The sequence below is a fragment of the Chiloscyllium punctatum genome, chromosome 4 (genome assembly GCF_047496795.1).
Source record: "Chiloscyllium punctatum isolate Juve2018m chromosome 4, sChiPun1.3, whole genome shotgun sequence".
Taxonomy (NCBI): domain Eukaryota; kingdom Metazoa; phylum Chordata; class Chondrichthyes; order Orectolobiformes; family Hemiscylliidae; genus Chiloscyllium; species Chiloscyllium punctatum.
In genome coordinates this window covers 76646530-76673747 of record NC_092742.1, presented here as the reverse complement: position 1 = coordinate 76673747, position 27218 = coordinate 76646530, and the positions used below count along the sequence as shown (strand labels likewise).

Genomic DNA, 27218 nt, shown 5'->3' with positions numbered 1-27218 from the left:
GAGGAAACCTCACACAGACAAGAGGAGAATATGCAAAGTCCACACAAACAGTCGCCCAAGGCAGGAATCAAACCTGAGTCCCTGGCACTGTGAGGCAACCGTGCTAACCACTGAGCCACTGTGCTGCCCCCAAGAAACAGTGCATTTTTCTGAATATTGTTTTCCAGGTATAGCTCATACATATTCAAACCATTAGTGTAGCATTTTAAAATGCTGTGGAACTGGATATTGCTTTCATATGTAAAAAATAAGTGATTCAAATATTTGGCTATAGGTAGTATTCACAGCAATCGTTAAATATGTTAATAATTATTGGACCAGATGCTAACGAAAACTGTACAATGTGCAAAATATGTTAACCTTCCAGTAGTGACAATAGCATCACTACCATATCCTTCTGGAGATCCAACAATTCCTTCAGCAACTCAATCTGGCTGGAGTCCTACAATCCAAAAACAAACATTTTACTTTTTTATTCATCTATTTATATGTAAAAGGAATAAACCAAGCCTCCAGCTATTTAGTTATCTTTCTTAATGTGGATTGACACTCAAAGGCAAAAAAGAGGATAAAAATTGCTTAGAAGCTAAAATCTATCAAAATATTTCAAGATCATAATATTTTAACATACACACACATTTAAACCCTGGATGAAGATTATGTTAAATGACTGTAAAAGGTTTTCTGCAAGAGGAATTGAAACTATCTTATAAAAATATGAATGCAAATTCCTTCACTTTACAAAAGTATGAAATTAGGTCAAAAGAAATATCAATGCTGTGCCATGAGGATCTCTTGCCTTGTTACCTTAAAACTACCTAGAATTAGAACAATCAATGAAACCCATAGATTCGGAGAACCATGGACCTTCAAAGATTTAACTACAGTGGGGTGGGGAATGGTGATGAGGGGAGAATAGGAAAGGGCTAAGGATAGAGCTAAAACTCCAAATGTTTCCAGAAGGCACATTTTCAGTGATGTTATCTTGTGCTGTCTGGAATGGTAAACTTCTCATGGAGTAATTTTGGTGAATTATTTCACCATGTTACACTTCAAATGTCAACTACTATCCAACGTCATACTTTCTCATTTTACAAAACCCACTTTAAATCTGAATAAAATAGTTAATTTTTCCTTCAGCTTTTGTGACTCTTCTTCATAAGTCAAAGACATTTTACAAGTGAACAAATCATCTTGGCGCCTTTTGCAGCACAGTCAAAGCATTTGGAAGATTTGGATGAGGGAAGCCAGGGAAAAAAAAACCTTGAGATGATGAAGAAGTAACTCAATGCAATTTATGGATAAAGACTACTGCTGTTTCTGATGCCTAGGCCAATAGTGGGCAGTACACCAAGTTTAACTCCTCATTGCCTTTTTTCTATCGCTGTTTGTCCAGCTGAGATACAAACTGAGATTGACACACAGGTGACGCCCCAATCCTACACACTGAGTGGCTTGTTCAGCCATTTCAGAGCCAAGGAGGAAGTGAGGACTGCAGATGTAGGAGATCGGAGTTGAGAGTGTGGTGCTGGAAAAGCACAGCAGGTCAGTCAGTATCTGAGGAGCAGGAGAATTGATGTTTCGGGCATACGCCCTTCATCAGGAAGGAGGCTTGTGGGCCAGGGGGGCTGAAAGATAAATGGGAGGCGGGGGGGAGGGCTGTGGGGAAAGTAACTGTGAATGTGATTGGTAGATGAAGGTCAGAGAGGAAGGTGGAGCAGATAGGTAGGACGGAAGATGACATTGCAGAGCCAAGCTCAAAAAACGCTGCTTCTTTAACCAGAATAATTCCAAAGAAATTATTTGATTAGTGCAACATTAGTGCAACAGGGTTAAATGCAAATGCTATTGATTCAATTAAGGAGAGATATTAAATTTGGCAACAGGAATAAAATGAACAGTGCTACATTGGCCATAGCACCAATTTACCTTTATGCTGGACTGAAAAGATTACGTGTTAATCCTGACAAAATTCACTCGATTAAACAATCCACCTCAAAGAATGTGATTAGATTAGATTCTCTACAGTGTGCCGCCGTGACATTAACCTTCTCCACCCCTCTCACCCACTCCAACCTCTCACCTTCGGAACATGCAGCCCTCCACTCCCTCCGTTCCAATCCCAACCTCACTATCAAACCAGCAGACAAGGGAGGCGCAGTAGTAGTTTGGCAGACCGACCTTTACACCACTGAGGCTAAACGCCAGCTCGCGGACACCTCCTCCTACTGCACCCTTGACCATGACTCCACCTCCCACCACCAAACCATCATCTCCCAGACCATCCATAACCTCATCTCCTCAGGGGATCTCCCATCCACCGCCTCCAACCTCATAGTCCCACAACCCCGCACCGCCCGTTTCTACCTCCTGCCCAAAATCCACAAACCTGACTGCCCCGGCCGACCCATTGTCTCAGCCTGCTCCTGCCCCACCGAACTCATCCCTGCATACCTTGACATGGTCCTGTCCCCCTTAGTCCAAGAACTCCCACCTATGTTCGGGACACCACCCACGCCCTCCATCTCCTCCATGATTTCGCTTCCCCGGTCCCCAACGCCTTATCTTCACCATGGACATCCAGTCCCTGTACACCTCCATCCCTCATCACGAAGGACTCAAAGCCCTCCGCTTCTTCCTTTCCCGCTGTACCAACCAGTACCCTTCCACTGACACCCTCCTTCGACTGACTGAACTGGTCCTCACCCTGAACAACTTCTCTTTCCAATCCTCCAAACCAAAGGAGTAGCCATGGGCACCCGCATGGGCCCCAGCTATGCCTGCCTCTTCGTTGGATATGTGGAACAGTACATCTTCCGCAGCTACACTGGCAACACCCCCCACCTTTTCCTCCGCTACATCGATGACTGTATCGGCGCTGCCTCGTGCTCCCATGAGGAGGGTGAACAGTTCATCCACTTTACCAACACCTTCCACCCCGACCTCAAATTCACCTGGACCATTTCAGACTCCTCCCTCCCCTTCCTAGACCTTTCCATTTCTATCTCTGGCAACCGAATCAACACGGACATTTACTATAAACCGACTGACTCCCACAGCTACCTAGACTACACCTCCTCCCACCCTGCCCCCTGTAAAAACGCCATCCCATATTCCCAATTCCTTTGTCTCCTCCGCATCTGCTCCCAGGAGGACCAGTTCCAAAACCGTACAACCCAGATGGCCTCCTTCTTCAAGGACCGCAATTTCCCCCCAGACGTGGTCAACGATGCTCTCCACTGCATCTCTTCCACTTACCGCTCCTCCGTCCTTGAGCCCCGCCCCTCCAACCGCCACCAGGACAGAACTCCACTGGTCCTCACCTACCACCTCACCAACCTCCATATACATCGTATCATCCGCCGTCATTTCCGCCACCTCCAAACGGACCCCACCACCAGGGATATATTTCCCTTCCCTCCCCTATCAGCGTTCCGAAAAGACCACTCCCTCCGTGACTCCCTCGTCAGGTCCATACCCCCCCACCAACCCAACCTCCACTCCTGGCACCTTCCCCTGCAACTGCGAGAAATGCAAAACTTGCGCCCACACCTCCCCCCTTACTTCCCTCCAAGGCCCCAAGGGATACTTCCATATCTGTCACAAATTCACCTGCACTTCCACACACATCATCTATTGCATCTGCTGCACCCGATGTGGCCTCCTCTATATTGGGGAGACAGGCCGCCTACTTGCGGAGAACACCCCTGGGACACTTACCCAACCAACTAACCCAACCACCCCATAGCCCAACACTTCAACTCCCCCTCACACTCCACCAAGGACATGCAGGTCCTTGGACGACTCCATCGCCAGACCATAGCAACACGATGGTTGGAGGAAGAGCACCTCATCTTCCGCCTAGGAACCCTCCAACCACAAGGGATGAACTCAGATTTCTCCAGTTTCCTCATTTCCCCTCCCTCCACCTTGTCTCAGTCAAATCCCTCGAACACAGCACCGCCTTCCTAACCTGCAATCTTCTTCCTGACCTCTCCGCCCCCACCCCACTCTGGCCTATCACCCTCACCTTGACCTCCTTCCACCTATCGTATTTCCAACGCCCCTCCACCAAGTCCTTCCTCCCTACCTTTTATCTTAGCCTGCTGGACACACTTTCATCATTCCTGAAGAAGGGCTTATGCCTGAAACGTCGATTCTCCTGTTCCTTGGATGCTGCCTGACCTGCTGTGCTTTTCCAGCAAGACATTTTCAGCTATGATCTCCAGCATCTGCAGTCCTCACTTTCTCCTCTCTACAGTGTGGCCCAACAAGTCCACAATGCCCCTCCAAAGAGAAACCCACTCCCACCCTACATTAAACCCTGACTAATGCACCTAACACTGTGGGCAATTTAGCATGGCCAATTCACCTGACCTGCACATCTTTGGATTGTGGGAGGAAACGGAGCACCCGGAGGAAACCCACGCAAACACAGGGAGAATGTGCAAACTCCACACAGACTCCACACAGTCAGGCGGGAATTGAACCCAGGATCCTAGTGCTGTGAGGCAGCAGTGCTAACCACTGTGCCGTTGCTCAACCAGATGTATATTTGTTGCAGTCTTAATTATTGTTAGAAATGATCAAAATGATGAATTTGAAACAATTAATAATGGTCCTTTCCTGATCTAACAACTTTGGTACCATATTAACCAGGAACAACCGAGCCTTGATTTCAGGTCCTTGCTGAAATAATTGATTTCTGCTGGCTGCTTATACCAATAATGCTCACTTGAGGTTCACTGAAATTATAATGCAGCAAGAACTCTGTTTGCATTTTATATTGACGTCAAAAGGTTATAATTAGAAATGTCATGGTCCACATTAGTATTCAGTAATGGAATAGCTTTCAACACTCATCATCATTTTATCTTCCCCAAATTTTAAAACAGAAACACGCTAATTGTGGGTTTTATTTCAGGACTGCTCAGTGTCATATCTTATCTATTTGATACATATGATCTTGAAGATGAAAGTTTGTACATGAAGCATTTTTGCTTATAATTAAGTGGATACCTTGGAGTTAGATGCAACTTTAGGCTATTTTGCAGTATTAGAGCAGATGCCTGTGTTTATCAGCGATGTAGTGGGGAACATACCTGAGAAAGCTTCATTTGCATATTCGCAAAGACATGAAGGAAACCAACCACTGCATCCCAGAGCCTGCTGTGGGCTAGACTCTGCTGGTTACCAATGCAAGGGCCCTACACAAGCAAAATCAGACAGATATGTTTGAGAATAGGATGCTGATGACAAAACTTGATGCATTTTCAGATGTGTTATTTTATTCGTTGCTTTGTTTCTCACTGATTACATTACAGACATGTTAAATATTGAAGAATGCAAAGTAAACATCCAGACTTTGAAAGTTATAGAAGTACAGTGAGCACATGAAAGTAACAACACAAAAGCAGGCCAGTCAACCCAAATAGGACTTGAACCTTCACCTCTGACCCAGAGGCACCCCCCCGTGTCACAAGATCTCCCACCATTTTTTTTTAGATTAGATTCTCTACAGTGTGGAAACAGGCCCTTCAGCCCAACAAGTCCACACCGACCCTCCAAAGAGCAACCCACCCAGACCCATTCCCCTACGTTCACCCCTGTCTAATACACCTAACACTATGAGCAATTTAGCATAGCCAATTCACCTAACCTGCACATCTTTGGACTGTGGGAGGAAACCGGAGCAACCGGAGGAAACCCATGTAAACACAGAGAGAATGTGCAAACTCCACACAGATAGTTGCCCAAGGCAGGAGTTGAACCCTGGTCCCTGGCGCTGTGAGGCAGCAGTGCTAACCACTGAGCCACCATGCTGCCACCCGGTGGCTAATTATTACTTTGTACTTTTCAGAAGTTATTTGCTGGCTAGGAAACATTGCTAAGATATGATAGATGTTATAGAAATGTTTTTTGATTTCTTTCCTTAATTCAAACATAAGCTAGCCTTGAAAAATACTGCTTCACAAACCAACATGTCGGTGTCACTGTATATACATTTGGTGAGTTTGTGTGGTTCACTAGTCAACACTCTTCCCTAGGAGTTCAAAGACTTTGGATTCCTGTCCTATCCAGTCTATTTTGTTTTGCTCAAAAACTGCATGAATCCATGTAAAACTCTGTAAAACTGTACGGAGGGTTTGTCAGTCTGACATAGCATTGGGACACAGACAGACTTCACACCTATTGTTTTAAAAGCTGAGCCATCTTGAGAATGTAATTTAAAAGAAGTTCTGTGATTTACCCCATCAAAGAACAGAAACCAGCATTTCCCATTATAAAAGGTGAAAGTTTTAATCCAAGATCATTTACTGTATCGCATCTCCATGACATTGGACTTGCTTGGCTATAAATTCTGTGAACATGATCTTATCCTCCACATCCACCTGATGAAGGAGCAGTGCTCCGAAAGCTAGTCCTTCCAAATAAACCTGTTGGACTATAACCTGGTGTTGTGTGATTTTTTTTTACTTTGTCCACTCCAGTCCAACACCAGCACCTCCAAATCATGTCCTAACCAGAATTTTGAGCACCAAATTGAGGCCAAGACTTCAGTGCAGAGCTAAGGGAGTGCCACACTGAGTTTTTGGCTTTTGGATAAGATTTTTAACTGAAAGTCATCATCCCTCTTGGGTGGACGTTGAAGATCTCACAACATTCTTTCACCGAAGAGCAAGGAGTTCTCTGCTCAAGAACAACACTCAAGAGGCTTGACAGCATCCAGGACAAAGCAGCCTGCTTGATTGGCACCACATCCACAAGCCTCACCACTAATACTCAGTAGCAGTAGTGTGCACCATCCACAAGATTCACTGCAGAAATTTAATGAAGATCCTTTGATAGCATCTTCCATCTAGAAGGACAAGGGCAGCAGTACATGGGAGCACAACCACTGGCAAGTACCCCTCCAAGCCCCTCACCCTTTTGACTTGAAAACATATCGCTGTTCCTTCACTGTTGCTGGGTCAAAATGCCGGAATTTCCTCCTTTATGGCGTAATGGGTTAACCTACAGCATATGGCAGCAGTTCAAGGTGGCAGCTCACTCCCACCTTCTCAAGAGCAACTAAGGCTGAGAAATAAATACTACCCAGCCAGCGATGTCTGGGTCGCATGTGTAAATAAGTTAAAAAAACACACTCCTTAGCTAAAATCACCAGAAACTGTTTATCTGGTCCTGCTCACATGGCTGATTGTGGTACCTTGCAATGTGCAGATAGACTACAATGCCATGTTTTGTACATTCCAACAATGACTGTCATTTAGAAGTACTTCATCATGTACATGGATGCTTTGAGATCAAGAAAAGTGCCTCTTATCTGCAAGTTTTTCTAATGTCATGTTTCAAATGACTCAAAACATGATTTTCTGAAGAAAATCAATCTAATTTACATTTAAATAAATCAATATTATCTTTTCTCTGCATGAAGAGATTCTCTTGTCTTTTTTTTTAAAGTCTCGCACATCTTTTTTTTAAAATCTACAATCCTTCCTTTCATCTGGGTCCTCCACTACTGTAAACAACCGGATTCTGTCTGCCATAGCCTTTCATAACCTGAAACATTTCTATGACAATCACCTCTGTGAACGGTAATTTTCTAGTTAAAAATACCATGTTACCAAGCCCCTCACCCTCTTGACTTGAAAACATATCGCTGGGTGTAAATACAAAATTCTATCCAATGTACACACATGCGAAGTGTTGAGTAGTCTTGGAGACAAAGGCTCCAATCAGCTGGTGTTCTGTCAAGCCATACAGTCACTAGATGACTGACTGATCAGATGATCCATTTTACCAGGTGTTCCCGAAATAGTGCCATGGGATTAGTTGTATCCACACAATCATTTGTTCATGCCTCTGATTGTTCCAATTATGTACAACTTATCAAGTTTCAGGCATTCCACAACCTACTAACAAATATGGGGTTGAATTTTACGTTTGCAGACAGGGGTAGCATCTGCAAAATGCTGTGGGCTCCAGGTACACTGTCTATCCACTATAATTTTACCAGCAACAAGGTCAGTATGATGGGGTCGGCCTCCTACTTGTCACTAATCAATGTCCACTTGCAGACCTCATTGGTTAAATCACAGTAGTGGTACAATGGGCAGAGATACCAACACCAAACCCCCACCTGACAGATTTCTCTACGCAGGCTGGTGGTAAGCAAGGATGGTGGCCAACAATGGGATTCCCCCAACATCACCAAAACATCTAACATCCATCCCCTCCTTCACAGATGTCCCTCCCTTCTGAGCTTAGCTACCCACATCCCTCGCCATGGACCGCCAGCTGGGCCCTGACAAGACCTCCTGGTGTAGTTCAATTCCAGGCTCCAGATCAGTGCATCTTCCTGCGGGCTTCACTGCAGTATCTGCAGTGGCCACTGTTCTCCTGGTGGCACTGCAGGTATTGGAAATTTGCTGCCTCTGATTTTCTAGCTTGGGTGGCAGTAGCAATGGCACCCTGGTACATACAGCCCATGGAATTTGTCTGATACATAACAAACATTTTTTTTAAAAAAAACAGGACATATGTAAAGAGCTAAAGTTTTACCTGAATATACTCAGTAAGTGAGTTGAAGATTTGTTTGGCTACAGCTAATGCTTTTGAGAAATTGCGCTGGCCTTGTCCATCCATGACATCTTTTCCTGAGTAATACCAGTAGAAATCACTGATTGACTCCTGGAATTTAACAAGAGATGAGTTGAATCAGCTTAATTTCTGGATTACAATTTAATGCAACATTTCTTAATATTGAGTGAGTAGTGAAGAATTATATCCATTCCTGTTCCTTTCTCAGTCAATTCTCCTGGCATTCTCTGGGGTTAAATTGTGTTTTTTGAAAACATTAACATTACATAGGAAAGTGTGCTAAAAATGAAATTTCTCGTCTGAAGAGAATACCGCGCAGTCACAAGAATGGGTGCACAGTTTTCCAATTCTCCTACAGCTCTTGGGAATAGGAAAACAATCAAATACTGAACATCCTAATCAACCAGAAGATAGTGATTTTGCACAAAGAACAACTAAAGACAGCAACAATCCTGAAAATAAGTTCTTCTTTTTTCTACTAGACAGCATTCTTGAATAGTTACTAATTTCCCTTAATAGAGAGATCCATAACATTGTATTGTTTTGTAGGAATTTTTGCAAATATAGTGAAGGCCACTTATCTATAATGACGGAATTTTAAAAAAAATGTTTGTGTATTAGTTATAGTTAGAAGGTCAACAGAGACACAAATAAAAATCAAGAGATTTTTGTCCTTGGTAGGTACAAATAGTTAATAAATATTAATCATTTTCACTTGGTAGAATGGAACTTGAATATTGCCAAAAAAATGTTGGCAAAACATTTTCAGTATTGGCTTGCTAACAAATCAGCACCCTTTTCTCATTTGTGTAAATTATTGGTCCCTTTGAAATTTAGTATTCTTTTCATCTGTTGTGATGAATACGAGACAAAAGTTTTGACAGAACAACTTTTTTTTAGCAATACTCAAATTAACCATTTTGTTCTGAATTTCACAAAAATTCAGTGCATTATTTTGGTATTACCTGAAGGCGCAGCAGGTAGTCAACAGTGCTGATTATGATATTCACTGTTGTCGTGTTTCCTATTTGAGTTCTCAAATAATTCTGGAAATCTACAATTTAAAATAAAAATCTTTAATAGATCAGCGAATATATAATTGTGCTTTGAAAAAATTGTATAGAAAATAGTGATTGAGTTTGCGTCCAATTTCCATGTTGGAGTATGAGAACATGATGATTGTTATGGATTGATTTGCAAAAGAGGACTCAACATGCCCTTCATTAGATTAACAGGCAAGAGAGTTAACATATTACCCTCTTGAATGGAAATTGATTTGATGTAGTTCCCCATTTTCTAACTCAGTATTTGGTTATTTTATGATTAATGGCAGATTTTCTTTTTTTCTCTCTGTGCAGCATTTCCGGGGTGAGCATCAAAACTTTAGAATTTAATAAAAAAAAACAATCCTATTTGAGATCTACACATTTCAATTACTGTTGCATACAGACTCTTTGAGATTGGATAAAACAAAGTGCCTTTTAAGTTTTATTTGCAAAGCTGTTTAGATTATCTCACCAGCAACACTTCCTGATAATGGATTGCTTTGCTCTGGAAACAGCTGCTGAATTTGCACACAGTCCAGGGATTAGTGCATAGCAATTTTGTGTTTCGAATTCAATATGAGATTGATCACTTTATTTGGCTTTACAAGATTAATTTTTTCTGTTTCAAGTTGAGCTTCAAAAGGGATTAAAAAATATATCTTTGGCAACATTCAGGAATTAAATGTGTTCAGGAGAAATGGGAGCTTCTGAATTAATGGGAGTATCTTGACCTACCTAAAGTGAGTAGGTTTGCAAACATGCTAACCCCACCTTTTCATAAGAGGCAAACTCTTAAAATAATCAAGAAGGTATGGTTAAAAATAAGTTCTTTTTCCAAAAACATGCCCCGATATGGATTGGTATTTGGTTTATAAATCTTGCTCGTGCTTATTCAATCTCAGATGTGAACCCATTGTAAAATTTACATTATTGCATCTGAAGATGTTTTTCCTTACTATCTATTTTGCTCACCTGAAGCTGCATGAATTTGGGCCTGAGGTTCCAACAGCAGTGTTGGTCTCTGAAATGGTTTGCATTTTGATCCATTAAAGTTCAATTGTTCTCTAGTTAACCTCAATAGCAATTTTTTATGCTATGGATTAATTGCTGCATTATTTATTAACCTCAATAGCAATGTTAATATATTCTGTGCTTCAATGGGGAATTAATTCCAGCTTTAATCACAGCAATGTCTTGAGAGTTCATATAGTTAACCTTGATGGTATTTCATAATAGCTAGTATGTTGATGAGCTGTAAGCTTACAATTTATGGTGCTGCACGAAACAATTGTGAATTGATTGCTGCTTTAATCACAGTAGCAGTATGTGACTCCCCAATGGAGGCACGACTGTGATTCAGACTCCAGGTTAAGGCACAAGCAGCAGGCAGTTTCAAGCTTGATAGGTTTCACTCTGCAGACTTGGTAAGGCAATGTACTTTGCCACATGCCACCTCTGGTTCACTCTGCAGCAGACGTTTTGGAATCTAGGCCAACTTTGAGCATGAGTGGACTGTACTCAAAGTCCCAGAAGAACATGTGCAGAAGAACAATTGTAATGCGAAGGTTTCAGCCTTCTCTTGCAACATTGTAAATGACATCGAGTTAGACTTAAACATTTCTTCGTTCATGCCAAAACTTTCATGCATGGGTTAGAGTTAGGCTTTGGTTAATGTGGGAAATGACTATTTTAATACATTTTAACTTGGAAAGGAAAATGACATTTGATTTATTTTCATTAATTGAAGTTCTTTGAGAAAATAATAAGCACTGTTGAAAAAGAGGGTAAGATCTCATAGTACAAGATGCAATATATTAACACGGATAGAGGATTAGTTAGCTATCAGGAAACAGAGTACGAACAAATGGGTAATTTTCAGGTAAGCAAGTTGTGACAAGTAGAATGCAACAGGGTTCAGCACTCAGTGGTGGGGGGGGGGGGGTCGGCAATTTACAATTTAGTTCAATGATTTTGGATGAAGGGATAAAAGTTTTGGCACAAAGATTTGCTAATGATACACTGTTAGGTCAGGGATTATATTTTCCCAAGATGGCAACAGGGTGGGACACTTCAGCCATTTCCTTCTTTTTTCTCGTTTGTGTGTTTTTTTTCTCTTCTTTCTTCTCAGTGATATCTTCAACTCCGGGCCTCAGCAGACTCGGACCCTTGGCTTAAGTGCAGACCTGGTGAGACATCCTCTCAGCCTGGTGTGGCATCCGCTTGGTCCAGCACGGTGGTTATTCAATGGCCGGTGTAGCCTCAGTGTGGACATTCAGCCTTGAGATGATTCCAGTGCAGTCTTCCGGCCTCAAGAGCCTTGAAGTGAAGGCTGGTGTAGTCTGGAGTCAAAGCCCGATGCGGGCCACAGGCTAGGTACCAATGTGGACTGGGTTGGAAGGACTGTTGTCCTGAACAGTTTAGTTCCCTATTTTCCAGTTTATTCCTATGATCTGTAATGCTGGAATTATTATTTCTTTATTATTTCTAATTTGATTTTCCTAAGAACTTGTCCTGAAGAATCTGTACCTAGGTACCTTATATCTAAGGTGCATCATAAATGGCAACTTGTAAACCTGTCACTGCACTCATTTGAGTATGTGACAATAAAACTAATTCAATTCATTTTGTTAAGAGGACATAATGAGGCTAGTAAGAGATACGTATATAGGTTTAATAAGTGGGTAAAAGTTTAGCAGATGAAATATTATGTGGGGAAATGTGAAGTTCTCCACATTAGTAGGAGGAATAGAAAAACAACATATCCTATTAGTGGAAAGAGACTGCAGAATCTCTTGCAGAATCTCAGGACAGCTGCTTCACAGCGCCAGGAACCCAGGTTCAATTCCAGCCTTGGGCGACTATCTGTGTGGAGTTTGCACATTCTCCCCATTTCTGCGTGGGTTTCCTCTGGATGCTCCGGTTTCCTCCCACAAACATAAAGATGAGCAGGTCAGGTGAATTGGCCATTCTAAATTGCCCATAGTGTTAGGTGCATGAGTCAGAGGGAAATGGGTTTGGGCGGGTTACTCTTCGGAGGGTCGGTATGGACTTGTTGGGCTGAAGGGCCTGTTTCCACACTGTAGGGAATCTAATCTAATCTAAACTCTGAGGTATATTGAATGACAAAATGTTGGTAATCAGATACAGCAAGAGATTAAAAAAGTAAATAGGATGTAAAAGTAGGAACATTTTTCCAGATTTGTAGAGGGCATTAGTGAAACCACATCTGGAGCACTATGCTTTAGTAACCTTTATTTAAGAGAAGATATAAATTTGTTAGAAATGGATCAGGGAAGGTTCTTTTGACTGATACTCAGGGTGGGGGGGGTATGGTTATCTTTTGAGGAAAAGTGGGGTAGGCTGGACATGTAACTGTTGGAGTTTAGAAAAATGAGAGTCATAGAGTCATAGAGATGTACAGCATGGAAACAGACCCTTTGGTCCAACCCGTCCATGCCGACCAGATATCCCAACCCAATCTAGTCCCACCTGCCAGCACCTGCCCATATCCCTCCAAACCCTTCCTATTCATATACCCATCCAAATGCCTCTTAAATGTTGCAATTGTACCAGCCTCCACCACATCCTCTGGCAGCTCTTCCATACATGTATCACCCTCTGTGTGAAAAAGTTGCCCCTTAGGTCTCTTTTATATCTTTCCCCTCTCACCCTAAACCTATGCCCTCTAGTTCTGGACTCCCCGACCCCAGGGAAAAGACTTTGCCTATTTACCCTATCCATGCCCCTCATAATTTTGTAAACCTCTATAAGGTCACCCCTCAGCCTCTGATGCTCCAGGGAAAACAGCCCTAGCCTGTTCAGCCTCTCCCTATAGCTCAGATCCTCCAACCCTGGCAACATCCTTGTAAATCTTTTCTGAACCCTTTCAAGTTTCACAACATCTTTCCGAGAGGAAGGAGACCAGAATTGCACGCAATATTCCAACAGTGGCCTAACCAATGTCCTGTACGGCCGCAACATGACCTCCCAATTCTGTACTCAATACTCTGACCAATAAAGGAAGCATACCAAATGCCTTCTTTGCTATCCTATCTACGTGCGACTCCACTTTCAAGGAGCTATGAACCTGCACTCCAAGGTCTCTTTGTTCAGCAACACTCCTGAGGACCTTACCATGAAGTGTATAAGTCCTGCTAAGATTTGCTTTCCCAAAATGCAGCACCTTGCATTTATCTGAATTAAACTCCATCTACCACTTCTCAGCCCATTGGCCCATCTGGTCAAGATCCTGTTGTAATCTGAGGTAACCCTCTTCGCTATCCACTATACCTCCAATTTTAGTGTCATCTGCAAACTTACTAACTGTACCTCTTATGCTCGCATCTAAATCATTTATGTAAATGACAAAAAGTAGAGGACCCAGCACCGATCTTTATGGCACTCCACTGGTCACAGACCTCCAGTCTGAAAAACAACCCTCCACCACCACCCTCTGTCTTATACCTTTGAGCCAGTTCTGTATTCAAATGGCTAATTCTCCCTGTATTCCATGAGTTCTAACCTTGCTAATCAGTCTCCCATGGGGAACCTTGTCGAACACCTTACTGAAGTCCATATAGATCACATCTTCATACAAGATCTTGAAGGAGTTTGGCAGGGTGAATATTGAAAGGACATTTCTGCATGTAGGAGAGAGGAGAGCGAGGACATACAGTTAAAAATAATGGATCTCCCTCATTTAAGATTGAGATGAAGAGAAATGTTTCCTTTCGGTGAGTCATGAGTCTGTGGAACATTCTTCACTGGAGAGTGAAGGTGGCAGGATCATTGAGTGTTTTTAAGGTGGAGCTAGGTAGCTTATTGACTATGGAGTCAAAGGGTATCAGAGGGAGGAGGGAGCATGCAGTTGAGACCACAGTCAGATCAGACATGATCTTATTGAATATGGAGCAACTTCAATGGGCCAAATGGACGACTACTGTTCCTAACTTGTACATAACCCAAGAACCCTTGAACCTGTGCTCTTCTGGTTTTACTGGAGTTGGGACAGGTGTCGGACAGGCAATATTTGTGAAGGTGGTAAGACCTTCATGTACAGATGTTAAGGAGGCTGTGTTTTTAAGGTTTTCATCAGAACAAATAAAAGACCATTGACCTCAAACACTAACACCGTTTTTCTACACAGATGTCTGACCTACTGAGTATTCCCAGCATCTTCAGTTTTATTTCATACATTATATTAAATCAGTACAGTTTTAGTTGCTTGGCAGTAGAGACCTTGAGTCCTGCTGAAGAAAAGAGTCATATTGCCTAAGATTTTTGTTTTGCACTTATCATTACAGACATAGTAAAACAAAATTTTTAAAATTGTTAGGAATTACTGTTCCTTTTGAAATTTGGAATTGTATAATTAATTGGTGTTGTTTAATTAATTGACTGAGTTCCCCTCACTTTAGGATTAGTAAAAACTAGATTATAAATACAATGAGAATTCATCATCACTCTGCAAAAATCTTGTTTTAAGGTTAATTAGCAGACAAAGAAAATGGAAGGTCTTTGCTAACCACAGACCCTCCTTGGCTCCTAATGGATGGAATGGGGGTTATGGAAAATCTGGTCATATGGATCTTTTTATAGTTATGCTTTTGGCAGAATAGTGAACTGGCTCTGAATTTCTCAGTCAGAATGGTCACTGATCCAGACAGTCACAAAGGAACATGTGAGTAGAAGAAATGAAAAATGAACCATGCCTCACCTTCCAATGATTTTTCATTTTCTGAGTGTTTATACATTTTTTTTAAAAAAGGAATTCATCAATTAAATAGTTTTAGTGGGAGCCATTTGCACAAATATACCTCAGCGTGGAGGAAATAATCTGGTTTAGCTTTGCGTCAAACTTGTTAACTGTAAATCTGTGCTTGTAATCAATGTTAAAAGACCTGTTCGCAGCTAGAGCATTTATGCATCACATCTCCCTAAGTCTTCTTTCCTTCAATGATACTCAGTTTTTTAGATCTGTGAATTCAAAGTCTCAGATTATTTCTTGTTGGTCCTCTGACAATCTTTAATAAACTACTATGTTCTGAAAACAAAATTTTATATTGCACCAACTGTTCTTGGCCAATGATCCATATCAGATGAGAATAATTTGATACAACTAACTTAAATGCTCAAAATATATGCTAACATTTGAGTATTTTATTTGATAATATTCAATAGAAACTATGTAAAGGATTAATAAACAGACCCGTCTTCTATTTATTTGTTTCAGTAATAATACTTCCAACATTTACATATTTGTGGTTCCATTTTGAATGATTTATCATTTGTCCTTTTCTTTATATATATTCTCCTCTTTATCTGTCCTGACAGCATTGATTCCTTACTGGGTATGTCCCTTGTGAGATGAAGGCCTGTGGGTATTTTCTCAAGTGACTGTGGTTCATGCTCATGCCATGACAGGAAGTATCTGTAGGCTACCCGACTATGTGAGGTGTAACATGATTCCTGTCTGCAGAAGTGCTCCACAGAACAGAGTGTGAGAGAAATATCTGTATGTCCTTGGCTAGAGATTAAAGATAAAAAAATTGCAGATGCTGGATTCCAAAGTAGACAAGCAGGAGGTTGAAAGAAGGGTTACACCTGGAATGTTGACTTCTTCACCTCCTGATGCTGCCTGACTTGCTGTGTTCTTCCAGTCTCCAGCTTGTCTACCTTTACCAGGTATTAGCAGCAGGAACGTATGCTGATTTTGCCTTTCTCTCCAAGAATTCCAGGACCACCCATAGTAATTTACAATACCAACAAGACTGGCATTAACTAATGCAGAGTAATCCCTGGAACTTCCTAATCAATGAAATTTAGCTATTTCATTAATGTTTTTTAGTTTACGTGTTTGGATGTGTTGTGGCAGGGAGCACCTGAACCAGGACCTTCTGGCCCAGAGGCAGGGACACAACCACTGCCCAATAAGAGCCCCTCAGTGACTTTGTTAAATCAATCAAGCGATTAAAAGTGCTCGTCTGACATCATCTTGACATATTGAGTTCCACTGACTATCCCTTACCAGTCAGTTTAGTTAGTCTTTTTGCGCAATAGTCAACAAGTCATAAGGTACGTCAACATTAGCAGATTTTAAGAAATACTTTGCATTAAGTCACTAGTTAATGCTGTGAAGAGCCAATATCTCTCAGAAAGAGGTGTTTCAAGAATGGAGAGAAAACAGATTGTATCACCCTAGTGCAGAATCTTATTGAATGAATATACTGCATTGTAAATCACATTATTCTATAGGTAATTGGAGATAAATACATTGTTAGCAACTTTGGCATGCACTCTGAGAAAGTAAGTTACTTAAAACATTACTGTAATAACTCAAATGTGAACAAATAAAGATAGCATGGAAATTACATCTGTCTTTTTAGTTATCATTTTTTTATTTGCGTCATGGAGGTCCTTCAGCAGATACCAGAACTAAACTCACCATCATTATGGCCCTCACAGAGCAGTTGCAAAAACCGAAACAAATCCCGAGTAAATTCATCATTCTGCAATACTTTGTCACCTGAGAATATTACAGAAAGTGATTGTGCATTGTAAAAGACATTCTAGCATTTGGTATGTCATTACAGAAATCAATTGTAATCAGAATTTAGTAAATCACGGAAGTTAACAATCTCACACAACATTAAACAGGTTCATTCCACATTACATCATTTTAATGTTATGTTCTGCATTGGTCTTTGAATTCAATTTACGTCAGGACATTGTGATCACACAACGTTTTTCACAGCGAAAATTCACATCACAATCAGGTTGCTTGCACATTCTCGCACAAGCTTAACTTATAACCATCTATGTAGTCATTGTTCGGATAACAATAAAAGCACAAATGCAATGTTAATGCAAATATAAAGTTTGAATTTTAATGCTTTTCAAAAAAAAGATGTAAGTGTTCCATAATGCATACAAAAGGATTTAAAATCAAAACCAAAATATTGTTTAAACAACATATAATCATTGTATTCAGCTGCATTTTTACGTGCATTCTTCACTGGCAGACATCAGTAACTTCCATTCCAAGAATTCTAATATATGAACATTTTCAAATGTTATTTTAAATGCAAGCCACACAATAAGCAGTTGTAATGGACCAGAAAAAAACCCCTATATTTGTCCTTCTATTGTCCAATCATGGAATAATTGTATCCATGATCAGTACTTTTTTCTGGCCCACATTTTGTCAGTTGTGCCATCCGAAAATAAATATTCAAACCACGTATTTACCATGTTCACGAACAATGACTGTGGATCAATGGTTTTAGGGTTCAAGGGAGAGGAGAAGAATGTGAGGAAATGGTTTATTAATGAAACATTTAAAGAAAAACAAAACATCAATCTTAAAAATGACAAATTTCTAAGACCACAAATTAAATTAGCAATGAACACATAATATTGAAGTAATCAGAGAATAATAACAAAACATATTTTCAGAAATAATGGGCTGAATTTTAGCTGCATTGTTCTGATCCTAATGGTGAATCCCAGTTTAGAATCCTGAAGCTAACGATGGAGGGACCCTGGAGGAAGTTTCCAAGGTACTTTCCAATAGTTGATTCCACCCAGAAACCCTGGAAGCTCTGACCAGCTGACATTTCCTGCAGAGGTGTACTGTGTTGCTGGAGGTGGGAGATTACACAGTGATAAACTTGCAAATCAATCAGAATGTACCATGACTACAAACACCAGGACATCAATGCAGAGGGGCAACTGCTTTCGCAGGATGGTCTGCTGATGCAGTCCAGGAAACCCAGAGGACTTATACCGGACTGTCACTAAGTGGTCACCATTGTTCCATCTTTGGGCTTCATCTACATGGTGTGTAAAGAATTCCCTCAGCTGGCTGCCCATTGTTGGTGAGCAGTCAGCCAACACCCCCCAGAAGCCATCTCCATGAAAATAGACAGGAGCCAAGAACAGTGGTTGCTAGCTGGGAGCTGGTGGCACATATGCCTCCAAATTTGCCTTAGCCTTGGGAGAAAAATTCCACCCAACAAGTTAAAAACTGTGTATGTGTGCAAAATAACCTTGGCCACTCTTCCGTGAAAAGATAAAAGATGCCAATCTTACGTGTTCCATCTTCAGTGACCATTCCCAAACCTTCTGCTTTGTTTTGCCTCTCAAAAGCATTTAAGTCAAGAACACTGAAATTGCAAGAAGGAAATAAATGAAAATTTTACAAAATTTGTCTCATCCATTACTTATGGACTGGAAATCTGTAAATAAGACTGCTTCATCAATTATATTCAATTTTTCATTCTGAATAAAGGATTTAAAGAATATATATCTTGGGAGATGTATGTGCTGCCAGAAATCTAGCTTCTGTGGCTTGACCCTAGCTGATCTTGGATATGAGTTATAACCTGATTGATTTAGAATAGAAAAGTTCGCCACCCTTTTAAACATTGAGGACATGCCTTTGTATCACTTGAACTCACCTTTACTGGTCTTCATTGCATACGTTGGTACCAGTTGATGTGAACCTGTATATTATTTGTTCTCAGGAAGTAGGCAACAATTTTCCTGTTATATCTCCAATTGCCCTGTGACGGTGCTGAGTCACCTTGGAGCACAGTAACTGGGAGATAGGCTGACAGCAAGTTTCCTTCTCTTGAGGCCATTAACATACCAATTGGATTTTTACATTCATCAAACAGCTTTATAATCAGCTTTAAGACTTTTATATAATTTCTCAATTTTATTAAGTTGAATTCAAACTTTCAAGTGGTAGAATTTGGACTCACCTTTTCTAAATTATCCACCAATATCTCTGGATTATCAGCCCAACAAGATCATAATAGTGACACTTTGTACGTGTTTTAGTGAGAAGTGACTGTGCATCTAATGTAGAATAATGTGTGTCCCTGGGCTGCAGTTCCATGTGTATTCTCCTGCTTTGATCTTGCAATGGAGCAATGGAGACGTCCGAGGAAACTCAACCTCCGATATTTTTATTTTTGAGAGTCTTACAGAAATGCACCTTTATTTAGACTTCATGAAATCTCATCTTTTCAATTTTGCCATATCTCCTAACTTTCTTCACATTGCCCACATCATTCAAATGCTAAGAAAATTCCACCCTTACTTTTTACCTTTATGTTTGATTGGAATGTAGTCCTAATAACTATTTTGAAGGAAGTAGATTCTTTGCTCAGATAAAAAAAAAGCTAATTGGCTTTGTTGTCAGTCATTCAGTTAGTGAGTTCAGGTGAAGCCATTTCAAATCAGGAAAATATTGATTTGGTCTTGAATTCTATTATGAAGCTGTTACATGGTGTACAGTATTATTTAGGTTACCACTTTGTTGATACTTTGGGAGAGATGCAAGCAGATAAATCCTGACAGAAAATTTGAAGTGGAGTCCAAAGGCAAATTAATGCCTTGTCATCTATGTCAAGATGGTTCCAATAATAGTGCCCAGCATTACTTTGGACTCAACCAAGAGGTTAAGAGTACAGTACTCTGAGATTTAGCAGCACAGGTCTATATAAGTTGTGGCGAGGCTTGTGTGCTGGCAAGAACCCTCCAGTTTTGTTGAACATAGCGGTAATCATAAAAGGGTGCACTGCCATTGCATAAGGCGTTTGGTTCCAGCAAGATGTTACTGGACAATTAAAGCAGACAATGAAATTTCAGATTCCATTGGTTTGAACAGTTCAAAGCTGAAACTGAAAAAAAAGTCAATCAGCCTGTTGTTAAACACCAGCCGGTTTACTCATGCTGTTTAGCAGAGCAGACCTGCTATTCTTATCCAGTCTGACCTTCCTGGGACATACTGATGGGTTTAATTCTTAACAGGGGCTTATGAAATGCATAAATGAGCATGATGATACATGGAATAGTACAGCAGTCTACATGTCAAAGGCAGGAGCTTAAAAACATGCCCAACATCATACAGACTTTGTTCATTTTGTTTTACCTGCAAAAGCGCATGAGTCCAGACAGACTTCTGAAAAAACCACTTTCCTTCTTCTCCTTCAAATAGTCCAACATTATCTGACAAACAGAAGACATATTGCATTTGTATTTGCTGGAGTTAAATTTATATAGAAGTATTAGTGATTAAGTAAAATTATCTGTATAGAAGCTGCTCAGTAAATTTCATTAATAATTTTCTACGATTGTTACAAACTCCTACATCACAATATGCTTTAGGATAAGTGTTGTATAATTTAAAATAGTCTTTAAAAATGATATTATCTGCAGAAAAATGTAAGATTACTGCATGCTTGAAAGTGAAAAAAAACTTGTAATGGTTGAATGCATTAGGGAAGTAAAGCTGATGCACATTTTATAATGATAAATAAACCCATTTACCCGCTGGACATCTGCGTTGCCACCATTTAGAATGGCGATACCAAGCTTTAAAGTTGTTGTCACCATCTTGCCTAACACACCTGTTGAACAGTTAAAATATTAATATAAATGTTAAGACCAAGGAATAGTAGGATAAAGTAACACACCAAATCACATTTGGGACAAAGTGCTACTTGTCCACTCTTGGACTTTAGCTATAAAACCTAATCAAAGTACAGTCATAGTCTCAACTGCTTTAGCAAAATCATCAATACAGGAGATAACTGGGCAACATTGCTATTTTTAGCAGTTGATGGGAAGCAGTCTCTCGGGCCCAGTATAGTATGCGGATGGCTGTACAGTACCTTTACTGGCACTGATCACTTGCAAAACCATCTCAGCTGCTGCACGTTGGTGAAGTCTTGCCTGTTGATAAAGAGTCATCTGTTTCTCCATTTCTTTTTCCTTGTGGAAAACAAAATGTAAACAGTTTTAATGGAAGAACCATGCAGTTATTATTTCATGAAATAGGCCCTGCAGCCCAACAAGTCCACAGTGACCATCTGAAGTATAACCCACCTAGACCTATTCCCCTAACCTATTATCATATATTTACCCCTGACTAATGCACCAAACCTACACATCCTTGAACACTATGGCCAATTCACCTAAACTGCACATCTTTTGGATTGTGGGAGAAAACTCCACACAAACAATCACCTGAGGCTGGAATCAAACCCAGGTTCCTGGGACTGTGAGGCAGCAGTGCTAACCACTGAGCCACCATGCTGCCCAATGCATTGTTTATATAGCACATGGAGTACAATTTGTTTTAATGCACAAAATAATAACATAAGAGGCACTCAATTTATAAACATTCAACTTATAGGGGTTCATATTTATGAATACAATCCCATAGGTGTAATCTTAAAGGTCTTACATATAAAAGCTTACTTACAGACCATTACTTTATATTGTTCTGCATTGAGTTCAGACTTCTAAGCAGACTCAAGAATGGAATCTGTTCGCAACCCAGGAACTGTTTCTACTTACATATTTATGCTATGTCAAGCAAAATGGAAGCATTTTATGATTTAGAAATAAAACAAAAATGGAATTTCACAATATCTTTCAGATCGTCCATTTGTCTAAAACAATTGCTAAAGGTAAATATAGAGATATAGAAGCCCTACAGTGTGGAAGCAGGCCATTTGACCCATTGAGTCTACATCAACTCTCCAAAAAACATTTTCTACTGCAGTGTGGGACCACAATGCACATAACTGTATTTAGAGCAGAACTGTACACAAAGACAAGTGGAGTAATTCCAACTACTTTGGTAATAGTATAAATGGGGTGATATCTAATTATCTGAAGTACACACTTCTCAAATTTTCAATTCCCATAACTTCAACATAAACATTAAGAAATGGACAGTCTCCTGGTCAGACCAAATTGTGCGAAAGCTGTAGTACAACTGCCTCGTTGTTAAAAAGGTTCATCCCACTAATATACTCTGTGGCAATGTCCTCGTTTTTGAGGGAATACCAAAGACAGTGTCTAAGAAATTCAGTATCTCATTGGCCAATCAATTAGATTACTTAGTCACAGTCACAGCAATTTCATTTATTTTATGACCATTACTAGCCCCATGAGGAAGGAATGACATTTTATACAATTATTCTTTCCAGAATAAATTAAGCTCCAGTTTTGAAACCTTTCTTCAATCCACTTACTTCAAAGGTTTTTTCCTTTTCTTCATCTTCCTCCTCAGCAACTTGGCAGCTCTAATTACAGAGATGACAATGTTAGGGTCACATGGTCTCTGGATTCACCTAGCATTTGTTGTCAAGTCCTGAAATGTTTTCATAGAACAAAATTTGCAAGGAACGCGAAGTATTTCCATTACCAACTTTATCAATTCTCCCTTTCAGGAGCACCCCATGGTTCACAGAATGCTGCCAACAATTCAATCTTTGGAGGGAAGCAGCTCCTAGTGAGCCAGTGGAGATAGTTTACCTTTTGTCTAAATATGAAAAACAGGGAAATACCACATGGCTCCTATCTCAAATCCTCAACCAAATGCCCCAGTGGAAATGAGCGATTAAGATTGATCAGACAAAGAAGAATCAGTAACAAATAGCCATAAACATCAGATTGGTTATCAATGAGATATTTTCATCACTAATGGAACATGTGAGAAATGCTTGAGCATTCTGGCCCCTGTTTTCCAATCCCCCTCCCTCCCTGTCAACCAGTCACACAACCTTTCATTTCTCACCACTTGGTATTTTATCCCCACACACTTTAGCTCTGCTTTAGCTCCGCCCCCATTTCTATTTTATCCATTGTGGCCAACTCCAAAACTGGTGACTGCCTTAACAATAGGAGGACATGCATGCTTACAGCACCGTGATCTGCCTCTCCCTAATGTTCATAATACATGGGAAGAGGGTGAACTCTCCAAAAAAACCCCCAATCTCTCTGGAAACTTCACTTGAGGACAACCAGTTAGAGAAAAGTCACCCATAAGTACAATGGAAGGAAATGGAAGGAAGCTGCTCCTCCAATCACAGATTGTTTTCCCCTATGCTTGCTGCTGATGAGTCAACTAGTGAGCCAATCAGCAGCAAATGCAGGGGTGAACACTCTGGCAGCTCTGTCAATAGTACTGGCAGAGCAGAGGTCACCAGGGAAATGATGGAGGGCCAGTGAGGTCTGACTGGGAGGGAAAGGGACACCTTAAAGGCAGTGATGCAGGCTGCAAGGGCTGGGAGGTTGCTGCGAGGAGTGATGGTGATAGTGAAGTGAGACACAAGACAGTCTGCCAAAGCAAGGGGAGGGAGGAAGCAGCTGCAAAGAAGTGAGAACAGTTTCAAACCTAACAACAATTTAATACTAGATTGGAATGATAAAAACGTAAAAGCACAGAGGTAACAAAGTACTTTGCAACAAATGCGATACAGCTACCAAAAGGTTGCATTTGATCAGGAGCTATTCTATGGAGAACATTGTAGTTGATATTATTATAGTAAAGATTGCGTCAAGTTTTAAATCTAAATCTGAGATCAGTAAAAGGGTAGTAGCTACCTATTTAAAATATTCTAGTTTGGGAATACAAGCTGTGACCTCACCAGTTTATAGAAGAGGTGTTTAGGATGATTGTTCTTTTTTGTGTGGAGACATACATCAATGTTTTTTGGAAAAACTTGTGCTAACCTGTGTCTGCTTTCTTGAACCAATTTGAATAGTGTAGCATATAGAAAAGTAATGCCTTCTTTGTGTACTGTGGCTTTACATTTAATGGGGTAGACAATTATTGAGGATACTAATGAATTCTTATAATTCTGTCTACTTCAGATACCCTATATAACAACAGATATACAAAAGGCATTGTTACTGTGTGACTGCATCATTTAATAAAAGGGTTAATGAGAATGAAAGATAGCCCCTGAAAACCAAAAGGTAACTGCTGAAATCAAAACATAGCCCTCAAAGGAAGCCCTCGAGAAAGATTAAACAAGTTCTTTGTGCCCTGCCCGCACCACTCTCCATCTCACTTACCTTTGCCATCATGTCTGCATACGCAAGGTACAAAGGATCGTCTTCAATAGCACTGCAAAAGGTGATTTGAAAACATTTAATTCTGGAGAATTGAAGTTTGGTTTTAGTTTGTTTGCCTAAAATTTCTGACAAAAGCAATTCAATTTTATAAAATGCAATTTGGGGGCAACATTTTGTATTTGGTCAACTATGGTTTGCTCCATTCTTTTAATGAGGATAAGCTCTTGAAATGAACGTGAAGACTTAAGATAAAGAATACTTTCAGTACAAGGCACTAACTGCTTTCATCTCCCTCTTGTGAACAGAAACAACAATAGCTGGTGTAAGACTATGAGCATCTCTCCATTTCTACCATCATGATGATTAGATCTGCACTGCTGCTTGTCTTAAAGAACTGTTCCAGTTACATAGGTTTTTGAAGTGGTCTGGGTAAGTCACAAAGCAGGTTCCAAATCTGAAATAAAACCATTAGCAAATGAGCATCACTGCTTATTCAGAGGAATTTCTGGGTCTAGGTGTGTCCAGTCAAACCTTCATATTATCATCTCATGTCATCTGAAGAAATGCCTCAGACCAAATGAAGTCCTTTTGGACAAAGAGATAGATATATTCATTAAGATTTAACTGGTTGGGTGTGCATTAAATAAATATGCGGAGGGTGTAATTTTTTGTAGTGTGGTCAATCGAAATAAAACTGTCAAAGTGTGGATTTGGACCGTTTACTGTTTTCTTCCATTATATACCATTCAAACCTGGAATAAATGCTAGAACGATATTGCTCTGAATAAACTAGGGACTTCCACAAGTAAGCTTAAGCTGTCATGGAACAAGTTGTAAAGGAGTTGAGAGAACAGAAGGTGTTGAACCCTTTACAGTGTGGAATCCTTTACAGGGTGGAACAACAGTTATTTGCCCAACATTATTGATGATTTAGTACATTTCCAAATCAAAGAAATGCTCCCTGTTTATTTCAGTTGCTGGTACTTATTGTTTCTTTCTTACCCAGTGATATACCTAGTATTATTTGATTGGCAGCAACAGCCTAGTCAAAAGTAGAAGAATATGTTTATTTTACCTCCTTTCAGTGAGGGCACTACGGCTGAAGTGAAGTATAAGCTGGTGAAGTGGATCCGGTTTCTTCTCAGACACTTCTTCTTCTTCTTCTGATATTTTAGCAGGTTTCTAAGCACATTTAAAGGTTTGTTTTAAACCAGTGGATACAAGCCCAAGTCCTTAAACTGTGAGCTGTACAGTTTTATAGAATGTGCAAAACAAGAACAATCACATTTTGCATCTGATTATCTCCATAAATCATTAGTTTACAAGTAAGACTATTTATCTAAGATAAATAGATAGTCGTTAATAAATTACAAGACCCGGCATCAGATTTCTTCTAAAAAAAATCACAAATTTTCTCTCCACTCTTAGTTTCAGTTTTGCACATTAAACAAGTTAGATAATTCTCACAGAGGTCCAAAGATATTTTTTATTAGTTTGAACAAACTTGAAAGGCATGCTCATATATTAGATGGCACAGCTGTAGTTTAATTTAAAACATAACATGACGATATTGATGAAAGAGGGTAGTAAGAGAAGGAACAATATTTCAGACCAATTACAGTAATTTCAAATGTAACTTGATCAACTATGACCTTCAAAATGCAGTCAACTTTGGAATCATGGCAGAAGACATCCTTTACCTGAAATTAAACCTTCCACGCCTAATTGCAGATTCTTGGATCTGGGACGAAAATGATCAGTCAGGAGAATATTGATTCTCCCTCCAAAGGGTGGAAACCAAGCCACTAAGCTGAAGAACTTGGCAACACAAGGTGGCTCGGTGGTGTGCACTGCTGCCTTACATGGCCAGGGACCCGGGTTCAATTCCAGTTAGGATGATTATCTGTGTGGAGTTTGCATTTTCTCCCTGTGTCTGCATGGGTTTCCTCCCACAATCCAAAGAGGTGTAGGTTAGGTGAATTAGCTGTGCTAAATTGCCTATAGTGTTCAGGGATGTATAGGCTAGGTGCATTAGTCAGGGCTAAATGTAGGGTTGAAGAATGGATCAGGGTGTGTTACCCTTCAGAGGGTTGGTGTGGACTTGTTGGGCCAAAGGGCTGTAGGAATTGTAATTCAATTATACAGCAAGGTTTAATTTCATGTAAAAATTAAAACTGAATAATCAATGGAACTCTTTAGTGTCAATTCGCAACTAGTTATAGAGGAGCACTGACAAAAGTATAGAAGTTGGATAGTTGTCCAAACTGGTAATTTATTTTATTCTTTCATGGGACGTGGTTTTGCTGGCAAAATCAGCATTTGATGCCAGGGCCTAACTGTCCTTTATGTTAATTTTTTTTTCATTTCACCAAAATGTGCTTGTGCTACTGCCACCTCCCAGCCAAATGTTCCAAATGCTAGGTCCCCCGATCAGCATGCCTTTGAACAATGGGACAAAACCTGCCAGGCTTTACCTGTCATGTTCCTGCTTGATTAAGCGGCTTCTATCCTGGGTTAGTACTAGCTGTGGTGGAATGGGCCTAACCACCATAGATTTAATCAGGGTGGAGGCAGGGAGGGGATGGAGGTTCCCTGGTCACCTTCCTGCCAATTGCATACCTATCTCTCAACAGTGATCACCCTTGTGTGCAAGAATCATTATCTGCAATTAGTAGCAAATATCTGTGAATT

General features: G+C 40.3%; 1 protein-coding gene across 9 annotated transcripts in view; it reads right to left on the bottom strand.

Moving 5' to 3' along the window:
• ryr3 (ryanodine receptor 3) overlaps nt 1-27218 on the bottom strand; it is a 382820-nt gene that overhangs the window by 43151 nt on the left and 312451 nt on the right. For 6 of the 9 annotated variants that reach the window (XM_072569064.1, XM_072569065.1, XM_072569069.1 and 3 more), the window contains 13 exons: nt 25603-25709; nt 24528-24579; nt 22700-22750; nt 21329-21428; nt 20985-21064; nt 20587-20663; nt 18738-18811; nt 17895-17912; nt 17092-17172; nt 9567-9655; nt 8563-8691; nt 5103-5207; nt 361-442 (listed from right to left, as the gene is read on the bottom strand). In XM_072569064.1, coding sequence (XP_072425165.1) covers nt 361-442; nt 5103-5207; nt 8563-8691; nt 9567-9655; nt 17092-17172; nt 17895-17912; nt 18738-18811; nt 20587-20663; nt 20985-21064; nt 21329-21428; nt 22700-22750; nt 24528-24579; nt 25603-25709 — 1045 coding nt within the window. The remainder of the gene's footprint in view (nt 1-360; nt 443-5102; nt 5208-8562; nt 8692-9566; nt 9656-17091; nt 17173-17894; nt 17913-18737; nt 18812-20586; nt 20664-20984; nt 21065-21328; nt 21429-22699; nt 22751-24527; nt 24580-25602; nt 25710-27218) is intronic. The other 3 variants (XM_072569067.1, XM_072569073.1, XM_072569072.1) reach the window with 1 other exon arrangement.